The sequence below is a fragment of the Elephantulus edwardii genome, unplaced genomic scaffold, assembly GCF_000299155.1.
Source record: "Elephantulus edwardii isolate Elephantulus edwardi_28Jun2011 unplaced genomic scaffold, EleEdw1.0 scaffold00233, whole genome shotgun sequence".
NCBI classification, from domain to species: Eukaryota; Metazoa; Chordata; class Mammalia; order Macroscelidea; family Macroscelididae; genus Elephantulus; species Elephantulus edwardii.
In genome coordinates this window covers 807719-832650 of record NW_006399983.1, presented here as the reverse complement: position 1 = coordinate 832650, position 24932 = coordinate 807719, and the positions used below count along the sequence as shown (strand labels likewise).

Below are 24932 nucleotides of genomic sequence, written 5' to 3'. Positions count from 1 at the left end.
GTACTGCATAAATATTTATTGAATTAAAGTATTTTATAGTATTGAATTTATAGTATTAAATTATTTATTATTGAATGTTCAGGGTATATATATGTGTTTATACACACACACACAGACTGTCTTCCAAGTAATCACCTCAAAAACTTTCAGACTAATTGCCATTAAAATGGAACCAATTCATAGCCGAAGTGGGTTTCCAAGGCTGTCTTTTGCCTGGGGGGAGGGTGCCCGTCTTTCTCCCTACAAGTGGCTGGTAAGGGAGCTCTCGTGGCCTAGTGGTAAGAAACTGCACTGCAGTCCCGAAGGCTCGCGATTATAGTCCACCAGTTGCTCTTCTGAAAGAGGATGGGCAGTCTCCTCCCATGCAATTAATTGCCACTGAAAACACCCTGGAGAGTCAGTTATGAGTTGATTTTGACGTGATGGTGCTCAACAAACAACATAAGCACATACAGAAGAGGCTGGTAGATTCAGATCGACAGTGAGGTGCGGGTGGCCTTTGAGTTAGCTGCTCACCTCTCTAGTTGCATCATCCCTTGAGGGACTTTTGCCTTTTACATTTACAGATTTTAATATATTTTGTTACTGAATGTTCAGAATATGAACTTAAAGATAATTACATATTTTTAAAATACAAGAAGCTGTGGTGGCCCAGTCCTTAAGTAGTTGCACAGCTCTTCCAAAGGCTAAGCCTCTCTGGTGGTTCTAATCCACCATTTGCTCCTTGGGGGAAGGATGGGCAGCCTCCTTCCATGCTTACAGCCTTGGAAACCCAGTGGAGGTCAGACAGGATGCAGTTCTGACTTGATGGAATGAGCTGAGGAGAAGTATAGAGATCCTTGAAATAAGAAAGTTAAGCCACATTCTATTATTGTATACATATTCATATATAAAATAAATGAGCTTTAAAGACGTCAGATTACTTCTGTGTTCGTAATAATGAATAAGTAAAATCAGAGATGTCATTCTAGAGACTAACCTACACATGGTCCTGGTCCTGGTCTTCGCTGTTACTTGCTACACGTTGGAGAGCTATATAGTGACTAACAAGGACAGAAAAAGAATTGATGCCTTTGAGTTGTGGTACTTGAAAAGAGTATTAAACATACCATGGACTGCCAAGAAAACAAATGGGTCTGTCTTTGAGAGGGTGAAACAAAGTTTCTCCTAGAAAGCTAGGATTTTGAAACTCCAACTCACATTCTTTGGCACGTGGCTAGGAGAGACTGGCTGTGGGAGAAGGACATCAGGCTTGAAAGGGTGGAGGGACAGTGCAGGAAAGGAAGACCCCGAATGAGATGGATTGATATAGTAACTGGGGCCTTGGGAGTAAGTGTATCAAAGACTCTTGAGATTGGCTCAGGAGAAGACAGTGTTCAAAGCTATTGTTCATAGGGTTGCTATGAGTTGATGGTCCATAACAACAAGAACAACAACAACAATGTGTGTATGTACAGATTGTATATTTAAAAAAAACAACCCAAAACTTCTAATTTTTAGGAAAGTTTTAATTGTAATTTATTTTAAAATGAACTGTTTTTCAGTTGCAAAGACTAGCTTCTGTCTTCTCACATGAAGAAAATATTGTCTTTATATGGCTACTTTTCATAATATGATTAACTTACATTGTACCATAATCTTGTATCAGTTTACTGTGTGCAGATCATGAGTGATAAACCAAGTGATTTGAAGGACATCATGTGACAGGCAGATTTCACATTTGAGTTAATTTTTTTGTCACTGAACTCATTCAGACGTAATACTGTGAAGTGCTTTGAAATTAGAAATCTGTGACTAAATTGCAAGACAGCTTTCTGCTTATTTGGAACCAAGTAAAATCTTTAACTACTTTCTAGATTTCAATTTATGTTCCTTCTCTTTACTTAGATTTATTATAAAAACAATAGTTTAATGATAAATTTATTAGTGAAATTAGCGTTAGTTTCCAGGATTGGTTCACATCCATATTATCTTGACATCTTTTCAAAAACTCTCTTCTGTGTTATGCTGATACTTTAAAAAAATCTCTCTCTAGGCTTTTCTGTAAGCCCAGTACCCTGTTGTTACCTGTCATCAGTTACTACTTAGGATCACCATATGCCTATGAAGTGCTCTCGAAAAATGATAAAATAGATTTTATGAAATGATTGATAGACTTTTTTTATTTTCCTTTATGTTTAATTAAGGTGATTTACTTCTCCCATAAGGCTGATTCTGACCAAGAAATGAATTGCCTAGACAATTGAATTTTAAGCTACTGATGTGTTTTATTTTCTCTGAAGAAGTTTTAAATCTTCTCAACAATTTCTAAGTCAGGTAAACTGCTTGTGTATATGGGGGAGAAATACAGAAATCATGACAATGGTGAAAACATCTGTAAAAGGAATCAGAGGAGCTTTACATTTATTTCTGACTTTGGTGTTTTTGTAAGGGAGCAGGTCTCTGATTTAGACTAGTATTGCAGGCACTTAAAATGTTACTCTTAATGGAGTGCTGTTTGGTGTGGCAATCACTCATTTGCATAGATCTCTTTCTGATAGTCTCAATTAATTAAGTAGCTGTGGGGTCAAGATTGGTGGACGATTTAGATTTATCAACAATCTGCTTTATGCAGATAACACAACCCTGCTTGCTGAAAGTGAAGAGGACCTGAAGCACCTGCTGTAGAGTGTCAAGGACTGCAGCCTACAATATGGGTTGAGGCTCAATGTCAAGAAGACAGATTCTCACCACTGGACCAATTGGCAGCATCAGGATGGATGGTGAAGAGATTGAGATTGTACACAGCTTTAGTTTGCTTGGCACAGTCAACCTTCTTGGCACCAGTAGCCAGGAAATTAAAGGGCACATTGCCGTGGGAAAGTCTGCTGTTAGGGACCTCTCCAAAGTACTGAAGAGCAATGGTGTCTCTCTGGAGACTAAGGTGCATTTGATACAGGCCATGGTCTTCGCCATCACTTGTTATGCATCAGAGAGTTGGACAATGACCAAGGAGGATAGAAGGAGAATTGATGCCTTTGAGCTGTGGTGCTGGAGAAGAGTATTGAGAATACCATGGACTGCTAGGAAAACAAACAGATTTGTCCTGGAAAGGATTAAACCGGGTGGCTCCTTGGAGGCAAGGATTCTGAGGCTCTGTCTAACTTACTTTGGACATGTTGTGAGGAGAGACCGGTCCTTGGAGAAGGACATCATGCTTGGGAGGGTGGAGGGACAGCGCAGGAGGGGAAGGCCCTCTATGAGGTGGATTGATTCAGTGACTGGGATAATTGGGATGGGAGTGGCAGAGACAGTGCGATTGGCACAGGACAGAGCGGAGTTTAGGGCTGTTGTACACAGGGTCGCTATGAGTTGCATGCGACTCGACGGCACATAACAACAACAACCATAGACTCATTGCCATGAAGCCAGAACTGACTTTCTGAGGCTGAATTCTGTGCTCTTCTTTGGAATGGCTGGTAAATGTGAACTATCAGAGGGACTTGGCCTTTTGAGTTAGCTGTGTGACACCCTATAGACCGCCAAAATGGAGACAGCCTTAAGACCATTTCTGTCTTAATTTGTATTTCACATTCTTAGAATCACATAAGGGTTTTTAATACGTTGTCACACACTTTTAAATTGACGACTGTGCTTAGAAACACATTTTTTTGCTATAGCCATCATTTGTGGCTACATGTTTAACAGGTTGTCTACATTTGCATTTCATTTTATTATCCTATTCCACAACACAGCCGGGCAAATTTAACACTGTTATGAGGCCATCCTGTAAAGGGCTGAATTAGTTTTATAAATCCAATAAGCACAGAATGATTAACTCTCTTGATGCCTTATAAAACTAAGTATAGATAAAATTTTAACGTTTAAGAATTATTATGAAGGAATTGAGGTGTTTAAATTACTAAATTAGTTATATTTAACTGAAAAAAAATGTAAATCCATTATCTGCTTCATTGAACTTAATTTACATATTAGCCTGACATTTTCTGTTGTTTATGCTGTGTGTATGTTAGTTTAGGTGCCCAAGTACAGTGGATAGGTGTTCAGTTCCTAATTTTAAGGTTAGTCATTTGATCATCCCCTTGAGACATTTCACCTGTGACCTATAGGGTCACCATGAGTCAGAATTGACTTGCAGGCAGCAGGTTTATATGGAATTATATTCTAAATACCATTTTGTAATTTGTTTTCTTTAGGGAGTTGCACTGCTTTCCAGGTGATTAAAGTCTATCACCCCTCTAAAGAAGAAGGATAGGGAGTCTACTTTGGTGTGGTTTATGATTTATAGTTTAGAAATAATTCAGGTCACCTATGAGTTAGAACCAATTCCTTGGCAGTGAGTAAGCATTTTCCTAAGTGATTAAGTATTATCACACATTAGCAATTCCTGAACTGTGCCCAAATCAACACCCACTGCCACTGAGTCAGTTCTGATGAATAGTTACCCTCCCTTTGGTTCCCAAGGCTGTAAATGATTACAGGAAGGGGCTGCCCATCTTTTTCACATGGAGTGGGGCTAGTGATTAGAAGTGCAGTGGTAAGTGTTCCCCACGACGCCACCAGGCTTCCTTATACTGTGCAGCTATTGAAAATCATTAAGTGTTCCAGGTTACGAGTAAAATTGTTAAGTGTTTCAGGTTGGGGGTTAATTTTTTAATTTAATATGTTTGGAAAACACTGTATTTTAGTGTCTTGTTCTTTGTTTTCTTCATAGTATTTGACATCTTGTTTTCTGATTTGGCTATTTACTAGGAGATAGATTCCATCAGAGCAGGGTGGAATCAAGTCTTATTTGTTAGCCATTTTATTTCAAGTTCGACTGCAGAGTGGGTATCTTTGTAAATTCATTTAGTGAGTGCATTGGTGAGTTACAGTTAATCTTAATTTGTTAAAAGTTCTAAAAAGACCTATAACAAATCTGTGAAGTTTGGGATATATGTTCAAATTCTTTGGTCTCAGAAACTCCTTAAACTCTTAAAAAATATTGAGGACGCCAAAGAACTTTTGTTTATGTTAATTATATTCATTTGTTAGTTGAGAAAAAAAATTGAAGAATATTCATGAAGTCATTGAAAACAATAGCAAACATAATTTAAACAATATTAAATAATAACCATGTTACCATGAAGTGTTTTTATTGAAAGATACAATTTAATAAAACTTTTTTCAAGTGATAAAATTGTTAATGTGCTTAGAATGTCCTGTGACTCATAACGACCCTTTTTACAACAACCATAAACCTTGCTCTGTCCTGTGCCAATCTCACTGTCTCCGACTACCCCAGTCACTGAATCAATCCAATCTCTGTCAAGAGTATTCCTCTCCTAGGTGTCCCTCCACTCTCCCAAGGAGAGTGCAACATGTCTAATGTATGTCAGATGAAGCTTTAGAATCCTTGCCTTCAAGGAGCAGTCTGGTTTCACTCTCTCCAGGACAAACCTGTTTGTTTTCGTAGCAGTCCATGGTATATTCAATACCAATATTGAATTATGTTATTTTCAATACCAATATATTCTTAATATAAACAAATTTAAAAAAATACCGTAGTAGGGAAGAACCTAGTAGGGAGGTCTGGTTGTTGACTGTTAAGGAGTTCCTCTGCCAACCCAAAGGCACAAGTTTGAATCCATCAGCTGCTCAGTAGGAAAAGGATGGGCAGTCCCCTTCCGTATGGCGTACTGCCTCTGAAAACTTGCTGGAGGGTCAGCTGTGTGTTAGTTTTGACTTGATGGAGAAGTGGCCTTCTTGAAAGAAAAGCCTGAAAGTCAATTAAAAAAAAAATTAGTCCTTGAAACATTAGAGTTTACAGTTCTACCTTAATATATATGGGATTGCTATGAGTTGGAATAGATTCAGTAGCAACTGGGTTAGATTTTGTTTGCTTTTTAGTTTGGATGTCCTTCCTCTATGTATCTGTATCACCCGAATGAAAGTAGACATTTCTATTATGTGAAACATTTATGTTGTACTATCCTTATTTGAAAATGAATGTGTTTTTGTTGAAAATTCACATTATTTTGTAGAAAGGGTAATCTCTGAAAACACCTTCCTAAAGAGTTGAGCCAGGTCATCAACTTCTTGAATTCACCAAGGGATTACAAAGGTGTTCTCCACATAAATGGTTACATATGTGATAAACTAAAGAGTGAATGCTGGAGAAATGACCCTTAATGTGAACAGGAAAGCAAAATTGGCAACAAATTATTAAAAACTCAACTCAATTAAAAAAGTATCTAGATAATAGAATTTTGGAGAAACAATCTTGTAAGATTTATTGACATTGTAAGAAAGTCATTGACTAAATCCTGTTAGGAAAAAACAGTCTAATGATGTGATTTTAGTCTTAGATTAAAAATAATTTTGGCCTCTATGAAGAAGGGAAAAAGTCTACAATGGAAAGCAAATTGTCTATATTGGAGATTTACATGTGACTTTTGTTTTTTTCTAAATGTTCTATAATGGACTTGCTTATTTGTGTAGTTTAAAAAAATTAAAAAGCTAAATCATTCCTTTCTTTCAAATATGAAATTGCTTCAGTAAATTACTATTGGGAATACTTGTATTTTAATGAGAAATTGACTCTGGACTTTTTTTAGCTCATTAAGGTTGGGAATTTGTATTAAATTTAGTTTATTAAACTGAAGCCATTAAGTATAACACTGAAATGGTAATATTTTAGTATCTCTTAATATAATTCCTGAAAGAAATTATTTTTTAAATTGGTATTTTTTATTTTCATTAATACTAAACAATAAATGTAAACTTGTAACACTCAACATTTTTAACTATTGTATTACAAAACGTAATTTTGGGTTAGTGTTAATTAAAGATAATTTGTATTTTTAATTTTGAGAAATTCTTTTCTGCCTTTTAAGATATCAGAGTAAGCATATGTTAAGGCAGGTTGTTTTTCTGCCTGTTGATGTGACTTTCTTGTGCCATCACAATGGTACCTATTTTATAGTACTTGAAACTTTTACTTTTTATTTGTTATTTCTCAGGTAAACGCAAAGCTCTGAAGTTGAATTTTGCAAATCCACCTTTCAAATCTACAGCAAGGTTTACTCTGAATCCCAATCCAACAGGAGTTCAAAACCCACACATGTGAGTATTCTTGGCAATCAAATAAAACACTCAATCCAACCACTGAATTTATAGTTACTGCACTTGATGAATTTTTTTTAAACCTAAAAGTTGGTGTTTTTATTATCTTATGGGCCATATGAAATAATAGTATTCGAGTTAAAGTAGAAAGTTAATCATTCTATTGTCTGAAGTAAGAAAGCACAAGGGAGAAAAAGAACTGAAGACTTAGGCAGATTTATATCATTTCAACTTTTAAATTCTGGGAATATTGTATATTCTTTTCTTACTGGATTCACAGTGAAATAGCAAGTTATATTTGGAAAGTTAATGGTCTCCTCTCAATTTGTACAAATCCTCACCATTTACTTAGTGGCAAAATAGATTTTGCTTCTTTTAAAGCCTGTTTGATTTCCATGTCATTGTAAATTGAAAGAATTGTACTCGGGCCAGTCTGTAGGTGCCAGTGAGTTGTTGTTTTTTTTAAGGTTTGTTTTTTTTTAAAGGCATTATTCAGTGAATATTTTTAAGAGAAATATTATTTAAAAATCCATACATTAATGTAAAATACTACCATGAGAATATGTCAGCTTGGATGAGAGTGCTATATTGAATAACCATTTCTCCTTTCCTTCCCTCGCCTAAAACACCCCAAACTGATGATGAACAGCAAATGCCAAGACTAGTAGTTTTATAGTTACAATCATAGCCATGAAAAGAATTTTTACTTAAATCTTGTATGGAGAACTGTAAAATAAGTGATAGAAAGTATAGTAAAGAATACTGGCAGAGCCCACTATTTTACGGTTTTAAATAAATTCTAAAGAAATTTTGTAGTCAAAGCTTCTTTCACTAAAAATGTTTATTTTCCCTAATGAGACACATTTATCACTACTTCCCTTTTAATGTTTACAGTGTACATATTTGCAAATAATAGATTTCTAGAAAGCAGAGTCTCTTGAAATAGAGCCTTTTAAAATTATTTTTTAAAACAATAGTGTCCAGAAGTCCATTTGTGTGTTTGTGTATACACAAATCTGTGACGTTAGGAAGAATGGAAGAATGAAATTTGGAACAACAGTGTGGAGTAACTTGACGTAGAATACCTTCTAACAATTTGTATAAACACTGGGTTTCATAATTGGATTTCTCATCAAAGCTCAGCTTTTTAACAATTTATTTTTACCTGAAGGGCAGCTGAGGCTACAAGTAAGGAAGTAAACTTACCATTTTTTTACTAGTCAGAGTTCGACAATAAGGAAACACTCTTTAAACATTCTTCCTCATTTCCTAGAAATACTGGGTAAAGTAAATAAAAAACTAATTCTAAATTTAACATACTACATTTCTGTTGATTGCCACCTCAGTCACCAATTAGAAGTCAGAGGAAGAAAGGATCTAGTGCTAGTAGCCAAACCAATCCATTTTCTTTTCTTTTTTAAAGTTTATATTAACCAAGAGAAAGATAATCTGATGTACATTTAAAATTGGTGACGTAATTACATCGTCTTTCAGAAATTCTTTGTATCTAGAGATTTCATGGACCGTATTTTTTTAATTTTTCTTTTAAAGAGCACAATGTTGACATTTTCTTCAAAATTTAAGTAGGGTACTATTTCCCACCCTCTTTGCTTGCTTTTTTTGTTTTTAATTATTTTATACTGATTTATTTATAAATTTTTTAATTGTCCTTTTGTTTTTTAATTTTTAATTTAAAATTTAAATTTATTATTAATTTCAGTAAAAATTTACAGAGACTTTGGATTTCCATTCATTCATTGTTGCAGTTTTCTCCCCTTCTAACCCTACCCCCTAGTACACTACTCTCTTGGAAAAGTAAAAGACAGATTCTTTCATAGTTTTACAAACACTCCCCCAGGTCCACTTCACCATGTAGCCTTCGCTCTAGACTCCTGTCATGACAAAAATAGCTAATCACATATCCCTTTTAAACAGTTTTCTCCCTCATCTGTTTCAATGCAGTATACATTATTGAAACCATCTTTCTCAGTCTCTCCCTAACCCCGATGTCAGTCCTGTTTAACAACAGTGGCACCATGCAATATTTGTCCTTTTGTGACTGAGCTACTTCACTCAGCATAATGTCCTCCAGAGTCACCCATTTTGAATAATACTGCATGAGTTCCTTGTTTTTCAGTGTGGCATAGTATTCCATTGTGTGAATATACCACAGCTTCTCTATCCATTCGTTTGTTGATGGCTACTTAGGTTGTTTCCAACTCCTTGCTATTGTGAACAAAGCCACAGTAAACACGGGTGTGCATATATCTGCTTGGGTGGCAGTTCTTTGGGGTATATTTCCAGTAGTGGAATTGCTGGGTCAAATGGTATCTCTATTTGTAAGTTTTGGGGAAAGTGCCATACTTGCCTTCCACAGTGGTTGCACCATTTGCTTGCTTTTTAAAATTCCTGATTTAGTAACCAATTAGGTTTCTCATCCTTTACCTCTTCCTAAAAAATGTTAAAAGTTTGTGAAGATTTGATGATGGGATTTTTGGTGTGGTGTTTGGTGTTGGTTTTTTAAATTTTTTTTTCGTTTAAATTTAGGATGGAATTTCTAGAGTTTGATTCTCTTATGTAGATATATTAAATCTAGACTTTTAAACCTTTTCATTTATTCCACATATGTCTGTTGAGCATTGCTAGGCACCTACTGGCATAAATATAGGGAGTTCTGGTGGCCCAATGGATTAGTAGTTGCACTGCCAACCCATAGGCAGAGTGTTGAATCCCCAGCTCTCCTTGGGGGAAAAAAGATATACATCCTCCTGTGTGATTTACAACCCCTGGAAACCCACAGGAGGGTCAGCTATAAGTAATTTCTAACTTGATGGCAGTGTGTGAGTGATTGTTTTCATCATCAGGCAGCAGTGTTCCTACTTAGAGAGTGCATATCTTCTACCTTCCCACCTTTTCCCGTAAGGTATGTCCTTCAGTACTTTTCTTCTGGGTTGAGTGCCAATAGGTGCTAAAAACTATTGATTATTCTCCAGGACAAGTACTTTGTATTTGGAAAATATAACGTTCAGTTTGTAGGAACTTTAAAATATCTTCGTGTCCTACTGTTATTTTCTGGGGACCATTAATTTAAAATCCCACAAAATGATAGGTTGGCTACAGTTGTGAAAGAAATTACTTAGCTAGAGAATACGCCATCCCCTTTTCCTTATGACTCAGGGTGAAGTCTCTCTCAGGGAGGAGTGATAGGGAATGGCAAAGGACACACTGACAAAGAAGATTAATCAGAACTGGCTTTGACAAGCACTGTGGCATTTGGACAAGAACAAACTGGGAGGAGGGTAGAGAGAATGGTGCAACAATGAATGAATGGAAACCCAAAATCTCTGTAAATGTTTATGAAAATTAATAAAATATAATTATAGGGGAAAAAAAAGAAATTACTTAGCTTTATCCAAAGTAAATGTGAAATGTAGTGAGCAAGGAAAGGATAAGATAACTTTATAGAAACTACTTGATGACAATTTCACAAAGAAATAAGATTTGGAATGATATAACAAAAAAAGGGATAAGGAATTTGAGAGAGGTGAAGAATGATGAATGTTCTGGTGAGTGCAAGCACAGGTAATTTTTGGGACAGTGTATTTTTCTGTTTAATCAGAACAGAGATAGTACATATTTCTGTTGCACACTGGAAGCTTTGGCATTGTCCTTTGTTTTAAAATTATGTGAGACTGTCTTTATGGCTTTACTATTTTTCTATGTACTTGAGTACCTTTTTTAGTTTAAAATTTTATTTCTTAGAAAATTTTTACTACTTTTGCTCATTTCCTTCATGTTTGTTGCATTTTTTAATTTTGTGTGCTTTCTCTTTTTGAAATGGAGATTTGACTTCCTGAATTTCTTCTTATTTACTTTTCTTTCATACTCTCCCTGCAACCCTGTCCTGTTACTATGCATTGAGAGAATTTATTTTATGACACTTAGGTTTTAGTAATTGCTTCTGATATTCAAGGCTAAAAAAAAATCTAGAATTTTAAAGTTCTTTTATGCCTTCTGGATTATCATTTCTTTTTTTGTGTCTTTCTCTTTATGCTGTTTAGTTAGCACAACGCAATCCCCTCAAGACTTGTATTTCTTTTAAGAGTTGTCTATTGATAATTGTTGCTGTTTACTATCAGGTTTGAACTGACTCATAGCTGACCCTCCAGCAGCTTTTCAGAGGCAGAAAATGGCATGGGAGGAGATTGCTCATCTTTGTCCCATGGAGTGGCTGGTACATTTGAACTGTGTGCCTTTGGGTTTGTAGTATAATTCCTTTCCACTAAACCATTAGATCTTTTCATCAGTAATTGAGGATGAAAAAATTAGAAGATTGAGCTCTGGAACCCCAGGGTATGAGGTTCCAATACACCAGTTATTTTGTGTGAGAAAGATGGGCATTCTCCTCCCATACTGCCTTTAAAAACTCTCTGGAAGGTCAGCCATGAGATTGTTCCAGCTCAACAGTACATAACAACAAATGAATTCTGAATATGTAGAATACTGTGAGAAAGGAAAGAACTCTTCTCATAAACTGTCATGTGTGCCACAAAAAATGATCAGAGAAGCTGAGAGCAAGCAAAACATGACATCTTAGAAAAGAGAATTGAAATGCATAGCTAAATCAAGCAATTCACAAAATAGTGAAGGCACATTTCGTACAACAGCATGAAGCAGGCATAGATGGAGTGATGGCTCTTTAAAAAAAGGCACATAGATGTACTTAGTATATTGAAGAAAGTTTGACTGTGAATCACAAAAAGGAGGTAATTTGTGGGTAGAGATTTACTCTAGAATAGTAATAAAATAGTATTTGTTGTTGTTGTCGTTGTCGTTATGTGCTGTCGAGTCGTTTGCGACTAATAGCGGCCGTATGTACAACAGCCTATCCTGTGCCAATCGCACTGCCTCTGACCCACCCATTCCGATTACCCCAGTCACTGAATCAATCCACCTCATAGAGGGTCTTCCCCTCCTGCGCTGTCCCTCTACCCTACCAAGCATGATGTCCCTCTCCAAGGACCTGTCCCTCCTTACAACATGTCCAAAGTATGTCAGATGAAGCCCCAGAATCCTTGCCTCCAAGGAGTAGCCTGGTTTAACCCTCTCTAGTATGAATCTGTTTTCTTGGCAGTCCATGGTACATTCATGATACTCTTCTCCAGCACCACAGCTCAAAGGCATCAATTCTCCTTCTATCCTCCCTAGTCATTATCCAACTCTCTGATGCATAACAAGTGATTGCAAAGACCATGGCCTGTATCAGATGCACCTTAGTCTCCAGAGAGACACCGTTGCTCTTGAGTACTTTAGAGAGGTCCCTAACAGCAGACTTTCCCATCGCACTACGTTTTTGATTTCCTGGCTGCTGGTGCCAAGAGTGTTGTTGTGGGACTTAATTTTAAATAACAGCAAGAACCAAAAAGAGCTTTCTGAAAAGGTATGTTCCCTTTGAATAGCAAATTTCCTTAGTAATACACAAAACTTTTCCATAAACAATTGAACATGTATAGTATTAGGAATGAAATCAGAACTAAAAAAATTTGATATTGACTAGAATTATTTGGAAAACTAATAGCAAATAATTAAGACAAACCTTTAAAAAAAAAAACCAAACACCACAAACCAACAAACACCCTTATGATTTGAGTGAATGTTCACAAAGCACATTTTCAGTAATTCCATGCACACGTTGTTCTGTAACATTAATTCCAATATCCACAGTATCTGATAGTCCACTCACTCCATATTGTCTTTTCCTGCCCCCGATGCTATTACATGTTCATTATAAATTGTCTGTTCCTGTCCTTTCCCTTCCCTGGTAACCATACTAGTATAATTCTCTCTGTGGGTAGGTCTGTGAGAGACAGTAAGACTGGCTCAGGATACAGCAGAGTTCAAAGCTATTGTACATAGGGTTGCTATGAGTCACAGGTGACTTGATGGCACATAACAACAGCAATTTAGATCTTTGATAATCATGAGTTAGTTTTTTTGTATATTATCTGACTTAGGGATTTTGTTTTATTTTCTGCAAATTGATTTGCAGTTTTAACAGCCTATTTGTTAAAGAGGCTATCTTTTTTCCCCATTTTAATGGACTTAATGATCTCTTTTTCAAAGATTAGCTGCTTGTAGGTGTGACGGATTTGCTTATGGTTCTTAATTCTGGTCCACTGGTGTGGTCTGATTGCTGTCCCAGTAATCCCACACTGTTTTGATTGCTATGGCTTTGTGATCGGTTTTGAGATCAGGAGTTTTAAGTCGTCCTACTTTTTCTTCTTAAGTAGTGCTTTGCTTATCCTGAGTCTCTCTTCCCTTTGCATAATCAGTTGATGATTACTTTTTCCATCTCTTTGAAGAATAATGATGGGACCTGAATTGAGATTATGTCTGTAGATATACATTTTTAGAGTTAAATCTTCTTGTCCATGAACATGGTATATTCTTGTGTAGGTCTCTTTTCGTTTCTTTATGTCATTATGGATGGTGAAGAGATTGAGATTGTTAAGTTTTCGTTTCCTTGGCTCCACAATCAACACTCTTGGTACCAGCAGCTAGGAAATCAAGAGATGAATTGCATTGGGAAAGTCAGATGTAAGGAACCTCTCCAGAGTACTGAAGAGCAACAACGTCATTCTAGAGACTTAAGATGCGTCTGATCTAGACCGTAGTCTTTGCTGTTGCTTGCTATGGGTCAGAGAGCTGCATAGTGACTAGGGGTGATAGAAAGAGAATTGATGTCTTTCAGCTGTGGTGCTGGAGAAGAGTGTTGAATATACCATGGACTGCTAGGAGAACAAACAGGTTCGTCCTGGAGAGGGTGAAACCGGCTGCTTCTTGGAGGCAAGGACTCTAAAGCTCTGTCTTATATACTTTGGACATGTTACAAGGAGGGCCTGGTCCTTCAAGAGGGACATCATCTTTGGGAGAGTGGAGGGACAGCACAAGAGAGGAAGACCCTCGATGAGATGGATCGATTCAGTAATTGAGGTAATGGGTTATATGTGTCAGAGACAATAAGGTTGGCACAGAATAGAGCAGGATTTAGGGCTCTTATACATAGGGTCACTATGAGTCGCAAACAATTCGATGGCACACAACAACAACAATGCTATTGTTACGTACTTTTGAGTTGGAAGCAACATGTAGCTGATCCTCCAGTAGGTCAGAGGCAGTAAATAGGGGAGAAGATTACCTGTCTCTCTGCTGCCCAGCTGGTAGATTCCAGATGTTTGCCTTTGAGTTAGCGTCATGACTCCTTACCACTAAGCTACCAGAACTCTCTGGTTTCTTACAGTAGTGTATAAGTACCTGATTGTAAAAGAAATATAATCATGAATATCATAGGGTAAAGAGAGGCAGAGGGATCAGCTCAGTTGGTACCACTTCCACCTTTGTAGAGAATCCTTTCCCCAGTAACTCACTGTGACTAGGGTATGTGCCAGAGCTGTTGAGTGCACTGAGGAAGAATGTGGGGCCAAGAAAAAGGGCAAATACTGTAAGATGTACAATGATGGAAGCTTTATAAGATACTACACACAATTCAACACATAGAAGGTGAAGTCAGTGGGGAGTTATGTTGCCAATACAAGGTTATTAAATAGTTTGAGTCTACCAGCTGTTCAGAGGGAGAATGCTGGGCAGCCTCCTCCCATGAGATTTATAACCTCCAAAATCTTTTGGAGGGTTTACTTGAAGACATTTCTGACTTGAGACAGTGCATGTTTGATTCAAGATTTTAAAATATCTGTCATTAATTTCTACCTGTAAATATTGCTGTGATATTACCATTTAGTGTTAAGTACTCTATCATGGAATATTATCACCATCACTTAAGGAAATTTCAGGGGTGGAAAAGTTCCCAACTTTCAAGTTCCTATAGACTGCTGGATTTTACATTTATGAATAATCTGGGTGACTGTTTAGGGGAGTGAGTGCGGAAAGGGCTATAGGACCATTTCCCAACTCTTGTGCTTAAGATCTTGTGCTGCCAATATAAGACATGTGGTTCAAATCCACCAGCTGTTCCTTGAAAGAAAGACAGTCTTCTCTCCTGTGATGTTCAACCATGGAAAACCCTCTGGAAAGTCAGCTGTGAGTCAGTTCTGTCTTGATCGCATTGAATTTGAATATTTTTAATATAAAGCTGGTTTAATACAGGCATTTGTTGTGTATCATATCAGAACCTACTGATAACTGACCCTCCAGCAGGTTTTCAGAGGCTTAAATGCACATCCTTTTCCCGTGGAGCTGCTGGCAAATTCAAACTGCATGTCTTTGGGATTAATACATACATACACAATTCTAATTTTGTATGTTATATTGACTATGCAAAGTCATTCAAGTGTGTGGATCATAAAAAATGATGAAGAGCGTTGAGGAGAATGGAAATCCTAGAACATTTAATTGTACTCAAGCAAAACCTATGCATCCATCCAAAAGTAGTTTCTGAACATAACAAGGGAATACTGCATGTTTTAAAATAAGAGTGATGTGGGCCAGTGTTGTATTTTCTCCTTACCTATCTAATCTGTATCCTTAAAATATAATTTGAGAAACTGGACTATAGTAAGAAGAATGTGAGATCAGAATTGGAGAGGACTTATCAACAACTTATGTATGCAGATTATGCACTTCGCTTATAAAATGGGAAAACATCAAAGACTAGAGCCTCCAGTATAGATTATAGCACAACATCAAGAAGACAGAAATCCTCACCATTCAACCAATCGGGAGAATATCATGATAGATGGAGAGATGATTAGAATTGTCACCAATTTCATTTTACTTTGATCCACAACTAACACCCAGCAGTAAAGAGATTAATAGCCATATTGCATTGAGAAAAAAACATTCAAGTCATGATATTTTCATTTTATTTATATGTGTGTGTGTGTATGTGTATGTATATGTATATGTGAAAATTGGACAATGAATAAGGATGACAGAAGAATCAATACATTTGACTTGTCATGTTAGAGAGGAGTACAGAATATCCTATGGACTCCTAAAAGAACACACAATTTTGTCTTAAGGAAGTATCACCAGGGTGCTCCTTAGAAACAAGGATAGTAGAACTTGGTCTCACACGTTTTGGGTATTTATCAGAAAGGGCCAGTCCTTGTAAAAAGACATCATACTGGGAAAGAGTGAAGGTCAGAATAAGAGAGGAAGCCTCTCAGTGAGGTGGATTGACATAGTGGCTACAGCAGTGTGTTTGAACTTAGTGGAAATGGTGAGGATGGCACAGGTTAGGGCTAAATTTGGATCTGTTTTTCACCTAACAACATCATGCAAATTATTGAAATTCACGACTCTAATAAACATTTGGGTTGAAGTAAGTGTTAAAAGACACACTTAAAATCATAGAGATTGTAACCGTCCTTGAGTTGAAGCTGGGACTCCTAAAGTTCCACGCACTGTTAATTGAGTTTAATAAAAGATAAAAATCATAGAATTTAATTAGCAATGCATGATAAGATATAATTACTGTTACATGTTTGAAGCTCTTTTGAGAATAGTCTACACAGAATCAAGAATATTAGTGATTAACTGGGAATTATACATGTGTTTCCACAGGTCTTGACTACATAGGAAATAGTACAACTGAGATTTTTTTATTTAAATATAATAAAAGCAAATGAGATTCTAGCGGTATCTCTTAGTTTGGACAAGGGAAGTCCCTTAAATTCAGAATATGTGGTTTTAAAATGCTTAGCTTCAAGTCCAAAATTTATCTGTACTTATTTACATATTTCTAGTGTTGTTAGTTTTTGAGCTAATGCACCTTAGATAGTTCTGGATGATGAAGGACCACTTTTTCTGATTAACATTTGGTGCAAATTCTATTAAGATTTATTTTTATTTTGTGAATTTTGTTTGTATACAACATTTTTATACATTCTATTTCCTTCATATCCATTATGTTTCACACATTCCTTCATTCACATTGTGTTTTATTTTATTCTTCCCATACATTGTATTTTATAAAATTAATTGTCATTACTGTATGCACACTGTTATGTTTGGTACATCTTAAATTAATTCGAGATACTTCAAGCACTCTCATTACTCATCATGAGGAAAGTATAGGATATAGCACATAGCTACTGCTATTTATGTCAACGCTATATGTGGAATATAATTTTCACACAAGTCTGCCACATTTATAAGGAGATCTTTGGGGTGGCAGAATGACTTATAGTGTCTAAAGTTACCCAGATCTAACAAATTGTAACCATAGCCACACATTTTTCTTTTGCAGACAGCATTTGTACTCTGTGGTTTCATAGTTTAACCATTCAGTTTAAAGGCCAAAATGTTCAACATGTTAAATATAGTAGTAGATACAAGTGGATATTATATTATTTGTTTTTATTGAAATTATTTCTAGTTTTAAACAATAAAAACTAATAACTAGAGCTTTGTATTCATTTTTTTCTCCTCGCCGTGTAAAGATTCAGATGTAGTAAGAAAAAAACAAACCACAAACCACCCCATAATGTCTAATAGTAAAGAATTTCTAGATGCCAGAACACGTGCCAGAAATGTGTAGACAAAGAAAAGCAAATCAATTCCAAGAGATGTGTTTCTAACCTTTAAAAGACACATTTGCCAATCTGACTTCTGACTCAACTTTTAAAGAAATTGGTATGGTAGTGTGCTTGGATAGTTAAATTAAAACAATTATTCTAGATGTAATAATACTATTTTTACTATTTTTTAAATAAATATTTTTCATAAATATTAAAATATTTGCAAATGAAATGATGTCTGAAATTTGGTTAAAATTGAAGAGAATGGGGAAATAGATAAAGTAATGTTACAGAAGTGGACATCTAGTTTAGATGGCAGCCTACGAAGACAGATGCCCAGATGCTCTTCAGCTAAGACATCAGAAAAGAATGGAAAAACTGATGTGGAAGATAATACTGGAACCTTTAATTTCAAAAGAAAAGACAAAAAAAAATTCAAACACTAAACAAAGGAAGAGGCTTCATGAAAACAATAAGGAAACAAGTTAGTGACTTGTAGTCAGCATGGTGCAGAGATTTTGAGCATTTGCAGATAGCGTTCTGCAGACAGAAACCCAAGATTGTGATGGTGCCTGTACCAGCAGCCGGTTGACAACACGAAATGTGCAGTCTTCTTTATTGCTTTTCCCCTTGTGACATCCTCACATGTTGCTGGCAGTGTTCCTCTGGCTGTGCCCCATCCCTGTCTGAAGGCAGGATTGCACCATGTTATTGATTTGCTTGGCTGCCTGAAGCACTGTTACCCATCTCCACAGTCGGGGGATATCTCTCTACCTGAGTACTGACAGATTGTGCCCACCTGGCCTACAGCCAACCCCTGTGTGTCAGGAGCACCATATGTGGCTGAGGTTCTTGCTTCAGCCTGGATTTGTTTCTGCTTGTGGATTTGGTGCCCAGCACATACCATTCGCACATATAGAGCAGTATCCTTGGACATCTTGGATTGTCAGTGACTGTCACTTCATGCCAAGAAGATGTACTGCCTCTGACTGAGCACTCTGAATGTACACATCACCTGGGACTGGCAAAGACACAGTCCCTGGCTGGTTACCCTGACACTTGTGTGAGCAGCAGAAACTCTGTCCCAGGCTGGGTGTGCCACCCATTTGTTCCTCTTCCGGAACTGGTATTGTCAGTGGTCTAGCACATCGTGGCCCTTTGTCACCTTTCAGATAAGCGGAGACTCTGTGTTGATTGAGCACCCAACCCCAGCACTCTATAGTGCTAGCAGGTACACTGTCCCAGACCAGGTATATTGCCTCCACTTCCTACAGCAGTGTCATGTGTACTGATTAGGTGCCCCATACTTCCTCCTCACAGAGGTCTTCTTTTTATCTTTTCTGTCACTTTTCATTTTCTGTCTTGTATGTGTGTGTGTTTTAATTGGCCTTCTCTTTTATCCTTTTTTGCCTGTCAATTTTTGCCTTTCTGTTCTGATTATTCTTCCTTTTATACCCTAATTGGTTCTGTTTGGGTTATTTTCTCTTTTGGCTCTCTGTTCTTCATTGGTTCTTTGTTGTTGTTGGTTTCTTGTTTTTTCTGTACCCCCTGTCAGTAGACAGCAACAGTATGCACACAGGCCAGCTACACACACAACTTCCAGCACCATCTCCTGGACAAGCGTAAAGACCTGCTTCTGCTCCTTCTGATTGATGAGAGACTGAAGCAGACACCAGTCAGTCTGCCCTCAGCTACTCTATACACACAGCAGTGAACTACATACATTGCACACCTCTAGTCTCTCACACTCTTCACAAGACAGAAGGTAAAACACAATTGCCAGATTAGTAAGCTGTACAGCCCACTGATAGAGTTCAGTCGGGTATATCAAAGTCATACAAAGACATTACCACCAGATAGTTTTGGAAGCAATGGGTGAGTTTAAATCACCCAAAGGCACAAAGAAGTGACCAAAATAAAGAATCAGAAAATCTTTTGGAGGAGGGTAAGCACTTGGAACTTCCTGATACAGAATTCAGGAGATTGATAATATCTCCTACACATTGAGGAAAATGTAGAATTCAGTTAAATAGTACAACCAAATAGATAGAATGAATAGAAAATTAGAAGAATATAAACCCAGGAAATTGACATTCAGAATATAAAGACTAAAATTTCAGAACTATATAACACATTGGGAGGATAAAAAACAGAGGTGGAGCAGTGCACTAGAATTGATGATGTGGAAAACACATTATCCAATCCTTTTCTGTTAGAGGGACAATTAGAAAAAGAAGGCAGGAAACTGAAGAAGGCGTGAGGATTATGTCAGATGACATCAAGAGGAATAGTTCACATGTGATTGGAATTCTAGACCAAGAAAAGTCAAAGAGGAAAATCACTGAAGAATTTTTGGTAGAATTATTATGAATATTTCTTCCCAAATAGTATGAAAAGAAATTTTCACACATATGAAAAATGAGAGTCTATACATTCAAGAAGCTGAATGAACTGAAACAGGATAGACCCCAAAAGAAAGAAAATCACTAAGGCATGATAAAAATGACCCAAATTAAAAGAATCCTCAAAGCTGCTTGGGAGAGACAAAGAATTACCTATGAAGGAGAGTAAGACTGAGCTTCAGTTACTCAGCAGAAACCATGTAGGCAAGAATGCAGTGGCATAGCATATATAAAAAACTCTGAAAGGAAAAATAATACCTGTTGAGAGTTACATACAGATTAAAATGATCTCTCAATAAAATTCTTGCCTATAAAGCCATGTTTCCTCTGGTGGCTTAGTGGTCAAGAGTTGCACTGCCAACACAAAGGCATGTGGTTTGAGTCCACTGGCTGCACTATGGAGAAAGATGGACAGTATTCTCCTGTGTGGTTAACTGCTCCTGAAAACCTGCTGGAGATTTGACTCTGACTCAGTGGTACATGACAATGAATAAAAAACATTGTCGTTCTTATGTGCCGTCAAGTCATTTGTGAATCATAGCGACCCTATGTACAACAGCCCTAAACCCTGCTCTATCCTGTGCCAGTCTCATTGCCTCTGACACACCCATCCCGAATACCCCAGTCACTGAATCAATCCACCTCATAGAGGGTCTTCCCCCCCTGCGCTGTCCCTCCACTCTGCCCAGCATGATGTCCCTCTCTAAAGACCTGTCTCTCCTTACAACATGTCCAAAGTATGTCAGGCGAAGCCCCAGAATCCTTGCCTCCAAGGAGCAGCCTGGCTTAACCCTCTCTAGGATGAATCTGCTTTCTTGGCAGTCCATGGTACATTCAATACTCTTCTCCAGCACCACAGCTCAAAGGCGTCAATTCTCCTTTTATCCTCCCTAGTCATTGTCCAACTCTCTGATGCGTAACAAGTGATTGCAAAAACCATGGCCTGTATCAGGCACACCTTAGTCTCCAGAGAGACACCGTTGCTCTTGAGTACTTTAGAGAGGTCCCTAACCACAGACTTTCCCATTGCAATACATTTTTTTATTTCCTGGCTACTGGTGCCAAAAGTGTTGACCGTGGAGCCGAGCAAACTGAAGCTGTGAACAATCTCAGTCTCTTCACCATCCATCCTGATGCTACAGATTGGTCCAGTGGTGAGAATTTTTGATTTCTTGACATTGAGCCTCAGTCCATATTGAAGGCTGCAGTGCTTGACCCTCTGCAGTAAGTGCATGAGATCTTCCTCCGTTTCGGCGTGCAGGGTTGTTTCATCTGCATAACCCAGATTGTTGATAGAGCGTCCACCAATCCTAACGCCATGCTTCTCATAGAGCCCCGCCTCTCAGATAATCTGCTCTGCATACAGGTTGAAAAGGTGTGGAGACAGGACACATCCCTGGCGTACACCCTTCCCAATTTTGAACCATGCAGTGTTGCCCTGCTCTGTTCTGACTACTGCCTCTAGGTCCAAGTATAGGTTTCGCATTAGCACGATTAAATGTTCTGTATCAAACTAAAAATTAATCCTTATCAAGTGTAATTCACACCAGATATGAAAAGGTGGTCAACTTTAGAAAAACTGTTGATGTAATCACCAACAAAGGGAAAGAATCATATGATTGTATCATACAGAAAAGGTGTTTGACAAAATTCAGCACCCATTCCTAATAAAAATACTCAACAAAGTAAGAATAGAAATGAAGTAAATTAAGAGCACATGAACAAAACCTAAGGAGCTCTCATGCTTAAGTGCCTACCTAACATCTTGCTCTGTGAATGGGGATCTCAGTGGTTTGAATCCACAGTGACACTTCAGAGAAAAGATGTGCAGTCACTGTGTGGAAAAAGAATAGGGTATATGCTGATAAACACCTAACACTTTCAACATGTACTAAATGAAGAGTATCAAAGTACAAAGTAATGCATAAACTTTTCTGTTTTAAAGGTTTATATAAAGTATTATATGTTCTGATACATGGATAACTTTTCCCTACAAAGAAATATTGTACTAACAGTGTTATCTCTGGACAGAACTATGAAGGCATAAAGCTTATTTTTCTTTATAGTTTTCATAAACTTTGATTTTTTTTTTTTTTACCAGAAGCATTTTTTAAAATGATAACATGGACAATTGGATAGTAAACATAGTTTATTTTTATTATCTTTCTTAGAGTTTTCATATTAATGTGCTTAAAAATCCAACTTGCGAATTTAAAAAAAATATTTTAACGCAAAAAATAGGAAGAAAAAAGCCCCCAAAGTAACCTTTAAACTTAACTATTCAGTCAATTTCAACTCCTAGTGACTCTTCAAGGATGTAAACCCTCACAGATGCACACTACCACCTCTTTCTCCTGTGCAATGACTAGCAGACTGGAGCCACCAGTATTTTGGTTAGCAGTCAATTATAATGAAAACAGTGTTCCAATACAATATTAGAGAAGCTATTGAATCATACAGACACTTTAAAAAATAAGGACCAAAGCTTAGAGATTTCTCTAAGAATAAGTAGATGATCTGGAGAATGTTTTTACCCTTCTGGGTTTTATGTGTATTGAGGTACTAATTTACACATAGTGAAATGCACAACTCATTAGTACACTGTTCAGTGAATCTTGCACGTGCGATTTGTATTCCACAACTAACCGGATTGATATTCCTTCTCCCTACCTAATTCTCTTATACCATTCCTGTCAGTCATAAAGTCTTTAGTTCTCAGAGACAAGGTCTATTGCTGTGTCTGTTGCTGTAAGTTAGTTTTGCCTTTACTCGAATTTCAGATAGACATAATTATGTGCTGTGTTCTCTGTGTCTGACTTCTGTTCAGCATAAGATTTTCAAGATTTGTCAGTGTGATTGTCAGCATAAGTAGATTGTGTTTTACTGTGGAGTATTTCCTTGCAGTTTGCTTATCTATGGTCCAGTTACTGAATATTTGCATTGTTTCTGGCTTGGAGGTTAGTGTGAATAAAGTATCTGATTATTCACATGTCTTTCTGAAGACATCTTTTCATCTTGGATAAGGAACAAGGAATCATGCTGCTCAGTCATGGTGTACACACAAATTTATATGGAACTGTCAAAAGAATTTTTTTAAGTGCACGTACCATTTAATGCTCTTCAACTGCTTAAGAGAATTCTACCTATGCCATATTCTTGCTTGAATATGAGGAATTACTGCTCTAAATTTTAACTATTTTACTGGATGTGTAATGTTATTTCCTTATGACTTTTAATTTGCATTTTCCTGCCAACTAATGTTAAGTACATTTTCCTCTCTTTGAAATTTTATGAAGTAAATTGGTTTTCTGTTGAGCCATTCCATCCACATTCTATATTTTGACATCAGTTACGGTACCAACAGTGTCTTCATGTTCTTCTCTCTTCTCTGTACTTTTCATTTCTATTATTCCTCCTCCCCTCCTTCCTCCTTCCTGCTGAGCTGTCTCCTTCTTGAAGTGTTACCTTTTGACCTTCTGTTTTGACTGTTCTAAGGCGCGAAAGTGCCTCTTTGGTTAGTGTTCACCTTTTAGACCTGTTTTGTAGAAAGTTGAGCCAAGGGGTGAGTTTTGGTTCGTGTTTGCAGGGTGACTAAGGACCATAGTCTTGAGAGTTTTATCAGTTTGCAATCAGACCAGAAGCCTTGCTATTATGTTGTTGAGTTTTGTTCTGCATTTCCTCTGACTCTATCCAGGACCTGCTACTATGATCCATTATAGAGTGGTCGGTGGTAGGTCAGGGTCCACCTAGGTTTTCTGGTCTCAGAATAAGGGCAGTTGTGGTTCATATGGCTCCTTGATCCTTTGGTCTAATCGTTTCTGTACAGATTTGCTTTTCTTCTGTCTTTTTTTGGTTCTGGACAGGGAGAGACTAATAGTTGCACTTTAGCATGCTTCTAAGACGACATCTGCTCCTCAAAGTAGGATATAGAACACTGACTGACTTTATGGCCTGTGGTAAGCCAGTTGACCTTGATTGGCCTCTGTCTGATGTCCAAGTGCAGGGAGCAGCAACTCATTCCCTCAGAAAGTTTGGCTGTGATTGAAAAGGTCTTACAGTTTCCTCACTGTTGGTTATGCTTTATGTGTGGATGTATTTACTCCATATACTAATATAAATGCAAAAATCCAATCTACCAGACCTGTGTACTACCATGAATATACCCCCATTTACCTCTCCATATCTGTTCATCCTGCCTCTATTCTGTATATCCACTTGTAAATGTTGATTGCTGATATTGCAGGATTGTATATATCCTTTCCAAATATTATTTTCCAATCTGTTAATTATCTTTTTACCGTCTTGAAGTCTTATGTTTTATGTTAGAATTTGACTTTTAGGGGGTCCCAGTTGTCTAGTTTATACTCTGTACACTTTTGGACGTTTGACTAGCTATGGTATAGATTCTCTCTCATTGCTCTCAAGTCAGAACTGACTCATTACAGTCTTTTGGATTTCTGAGACTATAAATTGCCCATCTTTCTATAAGGAATTACTGATGGATTTGAACTGACTGAAAGATGTATGACCTTTGGGTTTAAGTGGAAAGCTCTATGGACTACACCACCAGGCCTCCCTATGCTATAGGTAGTTGTTACATGCCATCAAGTTGTCTGCAACTCATGCTAAGCCTATATATTGTAGCTCTTTTTTTTTTTAATATTTTTTTTTATTGGGAAAAACATATTGGGGGTACAAGGAGGTAGGTGAGGGTTGGGGCCAGAAGGGTGAGGATGGTCCAGGATGCAGTTGCAAAGCTGCACAGTTTGGTCGGTGGGGGGAGCAGGTGAAGGAAATTATGAGGGTCCAGTGGGGACCAGATGCTACAGAGGAATGACAAGCATTTTCCAATAGTAATTAAACCAACTGTCTTATTGATTTGGGAATT

General features: G+C 37.3%; 1 protein-coding gene across 2 annotated transcripts in view; it reads left to right on the top strand.

Annotated features, from left to right (window-relative positions):
* The window catches only part of MAP2K4 (mitogen-activated protein kinase kinase 4), a 151361-nt gene that overhangs the window by 36318 nt on the left and 90111 nt on the right, over positions 1-24932 (top strand). For both annotated transcript variants that reach the window (XM_006898557.1, XM_006898558.1), the window contains one exon: positions 7002-7104. In XM_006898557.1, the coding sequence (XP_006898619.1) occupies positions 7002-7104 (103 nt within the window). The remainder of the gene's footprint in view (positions 1-7001; positions 7105-24932) is intronic.